The sequence below is a fragment of the Typopeltis vanoorti genome, chromosome 9 (genome assembly GCF_054136105.1).
Source record: "Typopeltis vanoorti isolate ZY-2024b chromosome 9, IOZ_Tvanoo_1.0, whole genome shotgun sequence".
Classification (NCBI taxonomy): Eukaryota; Metazoa; Arthropoda; class Arachnida; order Uropygi; family Thelyphonidae; genus Typopeltis; species Typopeltis vanoorti.
This window is the reverse complement of record NC_143557.1, coordinates 102927487-102940312: the sequence shown is the minus strand read 5'-3', so window position 1 is coordinate 102940312 and position 12826 is coordinate 102927487. Positions and strand designations below refer to the sequence as shown.

Genomic DNA, 12826 nt, shown 5'->3' with positions numbered 1-12826 from the left:
GCGCATTCTATAAATTACTATAAAAGATTCTTTCTGAAGCCATTCGTTACTTTTGTATACATTAAAGGTAAGTATATGTTTATTTGAGAACCTCGTTTAACTGTTCTTTATGAATATTCATTTAATCGTGTAATGTTGTAATAATTAACTCGATGTCAAAGAATGGTACATTTGATGATAGCGACAGAGGGTGTTTCAGTTAAACCCGCAACAGTTCTGCCTCCGGTTGGTGACAGTAAACACACAGTACCCACTTGGGAGGTGGTTACGTTTATGAAAGTTCCATTCAGAAAAGGTTACATATTCAACTAGAAAGCAGGAAATTATGACCACCCTAGGAGTATGCTGGGTTCAGCAGAATGGTATCGTTTGCTAGATGGGAAAAATATCGACAGTGCATGGGAAGCATTTTAAAAATACTTAAATGATCCAATATCAGTATATGTGCGAGAGTTCGCAGAATAAATAGAGTAGGAGACAAATCGATGTCTAATCTTATTAAGGAAGAGATTCATAAAACAAAGATGATGCGGAAGGAATACTGTGTGCATAAGGCTGATGTGGGTACAAAAATGATAAGCAAGAGCGCCCGAAAAGTCATAACTATTGTAAGGAAAGCTAAGTCCGAGGATGAAAAGAAAGTGGTTCTGAAAGCTAAAGACAGTCCACAAGGAATTCTATCGTTATGTTGCAAGTAAAAGAAACAGTGGATATGAAAGAACCTCTACTGAATGCAAATGGTGTGGGGATGAAAGATGCAGAAAAGGTTGTTCAAGTCATGAGATCCCGTTTTGCTAAAAGCTATCAACCTGTTATACGCAACATTGAACTCACTGCTACCTCTTCACTGGATCTAAAAACACAGGTGTATGAAGGAGGTATTGGAGCTGTTGCACAAAGTGAATAAGAATTCAACAATGGAGAGAAATGGGATATCAGCACGGGTGCGAAAAGAATATTCTGCTGAACTGGCTTTGCTTTAAACAGGCTGTATAATTTGAGTCTCGGAACCGAGAAGATTTCGTCAGAGTGGAAATAATGTATGGTAATCCCATTGCACAAGAGCGTATCCATAAAGGCTAGTGTATCCAACTATCGACCAATGAGTATCTCGGGACTGGTGGCGAAGATGTTGGAAAAATGTTTAGGATTCGCATTCAGAAATGGATTGACAGAAATCTCTAATTTGGTATGAACAGCATGGGTTTACTAAGGGAAGATCATGTTTTAGCAAATTTAGTACAGTGTATAATAATGTTACTATTCAGCTAGACAAGGCGGGGGGAATGGATACATTATGACCCTTTTGGATTTTGCTGAGGCTTTTGAGGGAATACAGCATGAACGACTGTTGCATAAACTTTAGAATATATGATCAGATTATAAGATATTAGCGTGGATAAGAGGATATCTGACTAACAGGTACCAATGTGTGGTATATGGAGGAAGTGAATCTGCATGTTTTAAGATAACTAGAGGCATACCACAAATATCAGTCCTTGGTCCACTGTTATTCAGTCTGTATATTACTAACGTTGAGAATGAGTTGACAGGCAACATACAGCTATTTGTTGATGATGATCTAAAGATAGGTACGGTAATCATGAATACGGCTGAATATGTAGTACTTGCAGAATGATTTGAATAGGTTAGAATTGTGGATTTGGAAAATGGATGTCAGTAAATGTAAAGCCATGCACTAAATTTAGCGTGATTAGATATCCAATGTCATATTATATTCATGAGTTTATGCTAAAAGAAACTAATCAAACTAAGGATCTTAGAGGATTAGAAGATATCAATTTGAAGTTCAGGGGTGATGTAGCAAAGTTTGCAAATTCAATTCAAATGATAATTGCAATAATTAAATGAACTTTGTCGTGTAAAGATGTCATTTACATAACTAATATCTTTTAAGGTGAAATAATATTACAAAGATTTCTACAGCATTCAAATATGTCCAGTTCATTTTAATTCTATTTACAAATAAATATATAACTTTCTCGTTTTTCATAGATGGTCTTAAAACAAGAAACTTTCATCATTTCGGCTCTTTTCCTTATATGCCAAGCAGTAGCCGATTTTAAATGTGATGCTACTCGGTCAAGAGAGAAATTCGAAGAAGGTTTCTCTATACTGAAAGATATTTTGTCGAAAGGTAACTAGCATTTCGCATTCCATTTATTTCTCTTTAATAGGGATGTAGTTAATTATTCGTTATAAAAACAATCTTGGCTGTTGCATTTAGAATAGCAAAGTTGATACTCATACATTGTGCTAAAGATTAATTTGATATTGAAGTCATATAAGAATTTAAGAAGTATAGAAATGATAGAAAAGGAAAAGCTGCCAAAATTTCAAAACACATGTAGAAACTGAGAAAAAGTGTGAAAAAAGGGAAGAGAAACGACGAAAAAGCATTGAGAACGTAAAAGAGAATACTTAAATTATCCTTGGTAGAACATCCCCTGTGCTATAGTCATACCAAAGGAGGGTATGGTAGTGAAACACAGGTCTTAATAAACATTAAAGCATGAAAAATATATACATTAGATTAAGAAATGAAGACTACATACTTAAATGTAGCACATCGTATTTTTAAATCCTGCTATAATTATATTGTGTCTAAAATTCCTAGATCTTGACACAAAGGCGAAACGTAACTCTTAAATAGAAAAGGAAACTGAACAAAAATCAAGGAAAGAAAATATATTTGACATCCTACTCCGTGAGCCTCCGTAACTCTCTTGGAATTGAGAATGCACTTTGTTTGAAAAGATCTGACTTCGAATCCCAAAAAAAGGCCACCATCTTCAGTTTCGAAGAAGTAGAGGCAGATAAATTCCTGCGGGGTTACCCCACACCAGACGGTGCACTTGGCGCTGATGAATGATCCTTAGATTTGCTGTATCCCAGAAACGGCAGTTCTGCTTATTGACCAAGTCCTTCAAATGAAAATGAGCTTCGTCAGACATGATAAGTTGATGAATAAATTCATGGTTTCCTCTGGCTAATTCTTGAATCGCGTAATTTAGGTTATAATGGTGGTCCACGGATTTCAGTTCCTGCACCAACTGTATTTTATACGGAAACATCTTTAAATCGTTTCTTAAAATTTGCCTTAAAGATGTTCGGGACAACCCTAATTTCCTAGATCGTCTTCTCGTTGATGTTTATGTTTCTGCTTCAATACTGGCTCTAACTCGTTCAATGTTTTCCTCATTGCGAGCTGAACGTGGTTCTGTTAGTAGGTGGAAGGTTCGTCACAGAATCCTTTACCTCTAAGCGTTGCATTAGTTTCCGAATCATTATCGATGAGGGTCAATTTCTGACTTGGAAATGACGACGGTAAGCCCTTTCCGTGATAATCATGGAACTGTTATTTTGAAAATAAAATTGCACTACTTTTAGTTCGTTGTTCCTTAGCTTAGTGAAATTCCTCATGATCAATCTCCCAAGCCTCAGTCATAATACGCAATAAACGAAATTGAACTATTAATCAAAAATGTATTTACATGTCAAATCATACTCTGACTTTTGGCCCACCTTTTATATATACTGTATATAAAGAGTGGGCCAAAGCTTGGAAACTACAAAAAAATGATGGTCAACGTAGCACTAAAACTAACAAACTAGACTGCACTATCTGTTAACTGGGTATTTTCCGTTAACGAGTTTGCTTTTATTTTGTATATTAAAAATTCGAGGTTAATCGGAGGAATAGCTCTTCCCCGCTATATTAACGGAATATCTCACCTTGCGTTGAAAAAACTTTATAAAACTTCACTTATTAGTCTATACTTAAGCTCAGAACTTTCGAACAAAAGCGCAAAAAACGTTTTGATCGTTTTCACAAAGAACTAAATGCACAGAGCATCTAGTAAAGCTGAGCTACGGCCGCCGAGAGGGGGGGGGGAGGTAACATCTGAGACTTTTGTCACGGGACCAGCATCAAAAAGGGCCCGACTATCGGGCCCCGACGTGTTTTTATAGACGTGTTTTTATAGTTTTTATAATAATGGTATATCGAGAATGATATTGTGTTTTGTTTTAGACAGACGGCTACGCTCTTTACCTCGCTGTGATTGTCCTGAAGACACTGATTCTCTAGCCGCGGATCGATGTAGTTATAGCTGGTAATGACGTCAATAGGTGTTCGTGCTAGGTTGTTGCAGTCGGCTGTGCTAGCGCTAACGCTAGCTAGAAACTTTCAGCAATAAAGAGATTCAGTAGATCATCAATGCTCTAGGAAAGATTAAACGGCCTAGCTTTGCTATCAACAGAACATGACCTGGCAATGATAATTGAATATGATTAAAGATTTTGCTAACCATGAAGTGACGAAGTGGATGAAACAGATGAGGCAGTAAAAATTCTCTTTATATTTAATGTTTGTATTTTGTATGGTATATAATGTATCGAATTTTGAATTTATTGTACACTTTTTTTAAATAAATGTTTAATGTTTTATATTACTTTTTTTATTAAACAAAAGCGATGTACTTTTTTAAGTGGGGCCAGGACCATAGGCTTGTCACGGGCCTGATAATTTCTCTCGGCTGCTCTGAGCTGAGCTATTAATTTTTGTTGGTTATTGCGACCCCTAACAAGAAACAAGGGTGATATTGTTTCATTTCATTACGATTTTATACTGTGTGATTCGCATTAAGAATGTACAAAATATATATCCAGTTACTTTCAACATCTTCATGTGCTCATTCACGGGCAATTGATAATAAATAGAACGTTAATAAACTCTTTCCTCTTATTATCATTATCATTAATATTATTGCTGTATTCGCACAACTGAAACATAATCTAAACAAGAAATCATTCCAGCAACAATTTAACTAGTGATATTGTGCTATTCAGATTATACCCAAGAATCTAAGAATAGTCGGTCAGGTGGCGTCGTAAAATACGGACTGTTCCAAGTAACACCATATTTTGTAGATTATAAGTGGTCATTTCGTTCATCTTTTATTGCTGTAAATAGTTGGACAGCTTCTTTGAAATTGCGTCAAGTGCACCGATAACTATTGGTATGGCTTTGGTGTATTTCAGACGCAGCCCGCCAACGTTGATTGCCAAATCTCGATATTTGTTTTCCAGTTCTTTGTTGTTAATGTTGTTATAACTGGGTACAGCAATGTCAATAATCCAAACCTGTCGATGTTCAATGATTGTGATGTCAGCTCAATTGTGTTCCGACGGCCGATCAGATTGAATTCTGAATTCTCAGAGAAGTTTTCTGTTTCATTTTCGAACACCATCTCTATTTTATGGTGCACTAGTTACATCTTTTTGCATAAATGCAGATGCATGCTTTTGCCTACTTGATAAAGGTGGTATGTTGGCAATCAATTTTGGCAATCTTACTCACAGTAATCAAATGTTCTGCAATCTCATCTTTCTGATGGCAAAATCTCAATTTTTGCTTGGATTGCATTAATTCGTAACATCTGTTGTTAAGGTGTTACAGTGAATAGATTTGTTTATTTTTCTTAATGTATAGTATTGTAGCTTTGACCAACATAGCACTCAAAATCCCTGAAGAAGGCAACCCCCCGCCTCGCAGGGACAAGGCCGTGTTGATTGGAGGACGGGGAAGATATTATTATTATTATTATTATTATTATTATTATTATTATTATTATTATTATTATTATTATTATTACTCAGATAAGCTTACATTTAAGCTTCGAGGATGAAAGGAAAAAAAAATTAGTTCTCATCCAAGATGTATCATATGTAACCAAATGCATGTAATGTACGTATCACAAGAAAACCAATGTATATATTATATGTAAACCAATGTACGTAATGTAAATATCACATGTAAACCAATGTACGTAATGTAAATATCACATGTAAACAAATGTAAGTAATGTATCATATGTAAACAATTGTAAGTAATGTATCATATGTAAACAAATGTAAGTAATGTATCATATGTAAACAAATGAATGTAATGTATATAATAATTATAACAAATGTATGTAATGTATATAATAACTGTAACAAATGTATGCAATGTAAAAAAAAAAAAAATTCTTTTAAAAGTAAATCATGAGTTTACACCGTATGTTCGTGAAAATAAGGACACATAATATTCAGATTGCATATGTGTAAATACTGTTGTATAATCACACCTTTTCAAACTTGAAAAAAAAATAGTAAACCACAACATGTAATATTATACAACTTATGTAACTCTGAACAATATAATTGTAAATTATTATTATGATTGTTATATAAAAAAAACTGTTATCATCATTACTATTTAAATCTCATTATATGTAGCACAAAGTGCTGAACCTTGTAAAATAATATACTGAATAGATGATCATTGTACATATGTAAATATTTGAAAGAACAATAAAAAAAATATTATTATTATTATTATAAATCTTCCTCAGATAAGCTGTGCTAAGCTTCGAGGAAGAAAATTATTAACTTGCAAGTATCTGTTATTCACAATTGTAATGTGTTATAAATATTATATATATACATAATTATTACAGCATCTATGTATGCAATTTATCTGACACATAAAAAAAATAATAAATAAAATAAATAAAATAAATAAATAAATAATAATAATAATAATAATAATAATAATAATAATAATAATAATAATAATAATAATAATAATAATAATAATAATAAAGATTATACAATAATAATAATAATAATTATTATTATTATTATTATCATGTATATTCTATATTCAAAAATTCTGTATAATCTTTATTGTAAATATTAGAAGAACATGTGTTGTAAATACAAAATACAGAGGCAAAAAGTATTTTTAAATATTTTAATTGAAATCCAATGTAGAAAATGTAGCACTTTGTGCTGAATTCTGTAAAACTATAAATTTCAATGTCACTCAAAATGTTTATTGTACGTATAAATATTTTAACGGATCAATAAAAAAAATTATTATTATTAAAAAAAAAATTATTATTATTACCATTTAGAATTACAAATTATAAAGTATTTATTTATTATTATTCTTTTAAATATACAATTATAAAATTCCATGATTTAGTTGCAAATTATTTATATATTATCTATCTATCTATCTATATATATTATATACACGTATATATATATTTTTTAATTTAAATTAACTTCTTTACAGTGGACTCTGAATGGTGCAGTTTCAGACCAGTGGACTGTGCTGAGGTTCTTCAGAGTGGATTCAACAAGAGTGGAATTTATAAAATTTGGCCCCGAAGTCGGTTCCTTAAGGAAAACTTCGAAGTATACTGCGATATGACTACAGATGGAGGCGGATGGACCGTTAGTATCATTACGATTAATTCATATATAATACAGATAATTATAAGAACTCGAATGTCTAATGTTCAGTTGTTATTTTTAACAATAATGTTATATGGGTAGTGTTTAAATCATTCGTTTTGTTTATTAAAAACAATGGAAAATATTTAATCTTTGAAACCGAATAGCCCTGATAATTGTATGTACATTTCTTATCGTAGAGTGAAGGACATACGTTAAGTAAGCTATATGCAGAATTATTTAGAATCTTATCAAATCGGCTCTGTAATAATAATCAATAGATACTAACCACAATCATTAAAATAATAATAAATAATAAAATAACAAAAAATAATAAAAATAAAAATAATAAAAATAATATAAAAATAATAATAATAAAATAATAAAAATAATAAATAATAAAATAACAAAAAATAATAAAAATAATAAAAATAATATGATAATAATAATAATAATAAAATAATAATAATAATAATAATAATAAAATATAAAAAATTAATAAGCATTGATCTACCATCGAGACACAAAGTGTCTCGCTGGTAGATCAATGCTTTTCACATGGGTTAATTAAAGGTTAGTTCAATTGAAGGAATAACTCAAGAACTCAACCATAAAAATGCATAAAATTCATTTAGTAAGATCAATGGATTCCATGAGACTTGATAACTAGTGTTATTGTACCAGACGGTATAAGAATTCACGTCTTTCCAAACAAAGGACAAAATCATCCTTAGCTAATTTTTTTAGTTTAAAATTATTTATCAATGAAACGTACTGAAATTGAAATATCTGTATTTTGGTACATTAACTATCTCATTACAATGGCAAGTCTTCTGGAATCCATTGATCTTACTAAATGAATTTTATGCATATCCGACATTGACTTTAAAAGTTGCCTTTGAACCTTGCCTTTTCACTTAGTGTAATATCTCGTGACAGAGAGATTACAGAGTAAGCTGTCGAATGTTCAGTATTTCAGGAAACTATATCATGCGCTATTTGTGGTTCCTCCTGCGTTCCAAGTTTGAATGGTTATAAAAAATATCTACCGAATGTGTTCAATAGAATTATATAAATTTCTATATTTTCAGGTTATCCAAAGACGAGGAGACTTTGGTAGATTTGAGAGCTTTTTCTACAAAGAGTGGGAAGAATACAAGAATGGTTTTGGCGATAATGAAAAGGACTTCTGGTTAGGTAAAAAATATAATTTATTTATTTCTCATAACTATCTGTTATTTTTATTAAAATGAATTTAATTTTTAAACAGCATATTGGATTAGATTCTTATCTATTTAGACCTCAAGATGGCAACTCATTAGCATTTATCAAAGTCTTCATTTAATTTATAGGGACAGAAATGGAGACCGATGGAATGTCAACTGTTCTGTTAATTTTACCGGTTTAAGTCACACAATTCATTTATGTAAATTATATTCTGCCCTAAGCAGAGAGGTCAGTGGAAATTTAATTTAAATTACGAAAGCTGTTGGCTGAGCAAAAATGTAGTTGTCATTTTTTGTAATTATTTTTTATTACAGTGTAGAACATTGCCTTGAATTTCTCTAATAGATTCCAAATTCATTTTTCTTTTTTAGTGAGGCATGGATTCAAACAACGGTGACATAACTTTAGTAAATTAATAGGTTCTAGTTTTAATTCGTTTCCGACTAGAGCAACTTTTTTAGTTTCTTTTAACCAGAACATTAACAAAGGTACGTTGGAAGTTTTCTACAGGAAAAACACAAGTTAGAAAAATCAACCGCAGAAATCACACTGATTGTATTTAGGATAATGAACACATGAGATGGTGCAGCTGGTTGTCGTGTTTTGTTAATTTCATCTTTCATCTAGAAAGTTACTCATCTTCCGGAAAAGAAGCATCCCCAGCCTATTTCCACAAGACATCCAAGTCAACAGTACAACCTGCTCGCTTTGAGGTATAAAAATAAAAGCTTATTTTATTATTTATTTACAAGCAGCAAGTGTTTTGTCTATGTTCTTGAAAATTGCTGATAACAAAGGAGGGTGTTCTGTTCTCATGGGTGGCGATCACAATTAATATTATAGATAAACTTACAAAAATCCCCAGAAGAAAACAGGTTATAACTTTGATTTCGGCGCTCATTAACAGAAACTATTAATAAGGGTTTATAGGGGTTACGGTACCACTGATTCTGGAAATGAAGAATGAATAACGATTTTTTTTTCAATTAATAATAATAATAATAACAATCACAACAAAAAATCATATTTATATGTTAATACTCTTAAAATTTAAACATTTCACGTGACTTTTCTTTTCAGGTAACGATAAGATCCATGTGATTTCGCAACTCAGAGAGAATTCCATTCGATTTGATCTTGAAGATATGGAAGGAAACTCCCGATACGCCTTGTATGATCACTTTTGGATTGAAGGCGAAGAATCGAACTACACTCTACATGTTAGCGACTACAGTGGAAATGCTGGTAACTGATATCGATTTAATATTTTGATTTTTAGGCTTTATTCCGCTCCACTTTATGTTTATTATCTATTTCATCGTCCATTTTGATCATTTTCGTTCTTGATTTTATTATCAATTTCCTTATCCAATTTATTATCTCTTACCACTTTTTCATCGATCAGATTACAAGTGTTTGATGTTTATAGCTATACTTCTTTTTGTGAAGTTGCAGAATGATTAAGGGAAATATAACCGATTTTAACATTTCTAACATTCGATATCGTTAAGCATTACCTGGGGACTGATGAGCAGAACAGAGTTGTGGTCAAAATGCGTTTTAATTACATTTATAATAGTGATGGGGACGACCTTTGGCCTGAATTGCTGATGCTGATGGCGGCCGCTGTGATCTAGCCCGAATTCGGAGTTCTAATTCGTCCTTCTTCTTCTTCCCTTCACGTATTAGGCCTAGTGTCCTGTTACAGGGCTATCCTTCGCCCGTTTGAGACATCCCCGTCCCGAGGATAAGGTGGCTAGCCCTATACCTTCCGGTGTGTCCTATGTTTGTAGATGCGTGTGTTCACGGGGCTGATTTGCCTGCTTGCGGGAGGAAAAACCCGATAAAAAGGAGAGAAAACCCTGTTGTCCACCCCTAAGACCAGCTAAGTTGGATATGTCTGAGAAAGATCCTTAAGCTCCTCAAGTCAGCGACAAGAATCGAACCCAGGACACTCCTTACCAAGAAATATGGTTGCCAAGAGCATAGCCAGTCGGCTAATCTCGCGGACTAATTCGTCCTAAAGATGTTAAATGGAGTTGAAGTCTGGACTCTGAGTCGGTCAGTACAACACTTCTACGTTGTTTTATGGAAACAAGTCTCGGACACGCAGTGAAGTATGGTATAAAGCATTGTCGTGCTGAAACATGCAACGCTCATCATTGCTGAATTACTTCAACAGCTTCTGAAGCATTACGTTGTCTAGGGTGTCCATGTAGTCATCACACATGATCCTCCTGTGCACGTCCAATAATGGACCAGCCTCTTCCAAATGAAACTCCTAATACCATTACCGAGCCTCCTCCACCAAACTTGATATTTGGAATGGTCATGGTTTTGATCTGGAAATGACTGGACGAACGGTTATCTCCAGATCAAAACGCGACCAATAGAGGGAAACAGTTGGATGCGCGAATCATCGAACCATAGAACCCTTTCTCCAATCATCAACATTACAGGAACGATGTGTGAGACACGAGTCCAAACCTTGCTGGGAGTTGAGGGGAGGGTGATGTGTGCCTTGTTCAAAGCAGCTCGTAGCAAACTAGGAAATTCACCTCTCTGCGGACAGCTCTAATGCTGACAGATGATCCTGCAGCATTTTCCATGTTGATGCCAAGTTCGCTGCTGATTACATGCAGTATGCTCGACCATTTCGAGACAGAGCTCATCGATCTCGGTCAATGAGCGATCTCGGTCAGTGAGTGTCATTGCCATCCCAGGGCGTATTCCTGCTCTGGTAGCATCCACTTTCCATGTACGAATGACAACTGAGACGACGAGACAACCAACTGTCATCGCACGTTGTTAGTCTGTCTGTTCAGCTGAACGTGACATCGAATACAGTGCAAAACATGCCGAGCATTCATCCTTTTCTTAAAAGACTTACGCAGATACTCCCTGAATATTTCCATAATATTCCTCAGAGGCCATATTTGCGTGTGCATATTGACTCTGTTTGGCGTAAAAGCAATATTTTTGAAGTTCAGCAAATCCCGCGATAGATTGTCCTATGCTGCATAAAATTCTTTTCTAGGAACGACAAATCTAGTTTAACGATTATTCTGAATTACAGATTTTATTCCTCACGGCATATATTTTTCTGTTAATGTCAATAGTCGGCATTACATAGATTATTATTGCTTATATTCAAACGAAATGTTTAATTCTGTCTGGTTGAAACAACAATAAAATCAACGATCATCCAAATATGAGGAAGTATTAATTTTTGTTGTTGCATTCGAACTTAAACCATCTTTTCATTATCATCTTGAACTTACAATTGGTGAAAGAAAAGACAAGACGCCAAGTGAGACAAGAGTGCTTGGTCACAAGATCACCAAGAGTTAGAATCGACTGGATTTTATATAACAACAATAATATTAAACTAATGCTGTTTTTACATTTCTATTGTATCATTTGAACTTTGTTGTAATTTCTTTTATGCTGTGCTTCATTTGCAGTTCTAGTTTTGTTTTCACAGGTGATTCTTTTGCTCGTGGACATAACGGAAGTCAGTTTTCTACTAAAGACAGAGATAACGACGGAGCAACAAAGAGCTGTGCTCAAGAAAACCAAGGTGCTTGGTGGTATTTTGACAGATGTCATGATTCCAATCTGAATGGACTTTATCTGAAGGGAAATTACACGGGGGATCGTTTTGGAATAGACTGGTACACATGGAAAGGACATCTCTATTCTCTTGCTACTACTGAGATGAAGATTCGTCCAGTGCACTTCAGACTATCGCATGATCAAGAAAAAGCAATTCCCCACTAACCAAATACCCTGTCTGCACTCGGAAGATTCCCATATTCATCAAAATGTCCACTTCAGTTTGTATAAGAGCGAAGTAATTCCTGAAATAAATAATATTATGTGAATTTTATTGTTATTTATTCATCACATAAATGAAATTATACCTTAGGCAATTGATTGCTTGAATGTAATGTGGACTAATTTAAAACGGCCACTTAACCTGATTTTTCATAAAAGGTTTGGCTTTATCATTAACTGTATAAAAATAATAAAAATCGAGAAAAAAAATCATATTTTTTGCCAAACGTTTCTTAATCGTTCTCTAAAATAAAAAAAAAACAATCTCGTGTTATGACTACATTTGTATTCTTGTGAGAAGAGATAAATTAATTCGTTCGGAAGTGAACGAATGAAACTAACTTTTCTGAAACAAAAATTATTTTTTATATCAGGAAAAGCCAATTCAAGGTTTACTCTATAAGAAAAGTATTCAATACTATCATCGCAAAATAGATATCAACATTTACCAGAA

The 12826-nt window shown here is 33.4% G+C and overlaps 1 protein-coding gene across 1 annotated transcript; it reads left to right on the top strand.

Annotated features, from left to right (window-relative positions):
* LOC150103348 (techylectin-5A-like) lies at nt 1-12419 on the top strand. The gene is made up of 6 exons (XM_090397370.1): nt 1-67; nt 2017-2158; nt 7148-7308; nt 8400-8505; nt 9616-9780; nt 12020-12419. The coding sequence occupies exons 2-6, from the start codon at nt 2017-2019 to the stop codon at nt 12313-12315; spliced, it is 870 nt and encodes a 289-aa protein (XP_090253496.1). The 5' UTR covers nt 1-67; the 3' UTR covers nt 12316-12419.
* The last annotated feature ends 407 nt before the right edge of the window (nt 12420-12826 follow it).

Coding starts and splice junctions, on each gene's coding strand:
- LOC150103348 (XM_090397370.1), top strand. CDS start 2,017: ATGGTCTTAAAACAAGAAACTTTCATCATTTCGGCTCTTTTCCTTATA. Junction 2,159..7,147: donor GAAAGATATTTTGTCGAAAG/GTAACTAGCATT, acceptor ACTTCTTTACAG/TGGACTCTGAATGGTGCAGT. Junction 8,506..9,615: donor TGAAAAGGACTTCTGGTTAG/GTAAAAAATATA, acceptor TTTTCTTTTCAG/GTAACGATAAGATCCATGTG.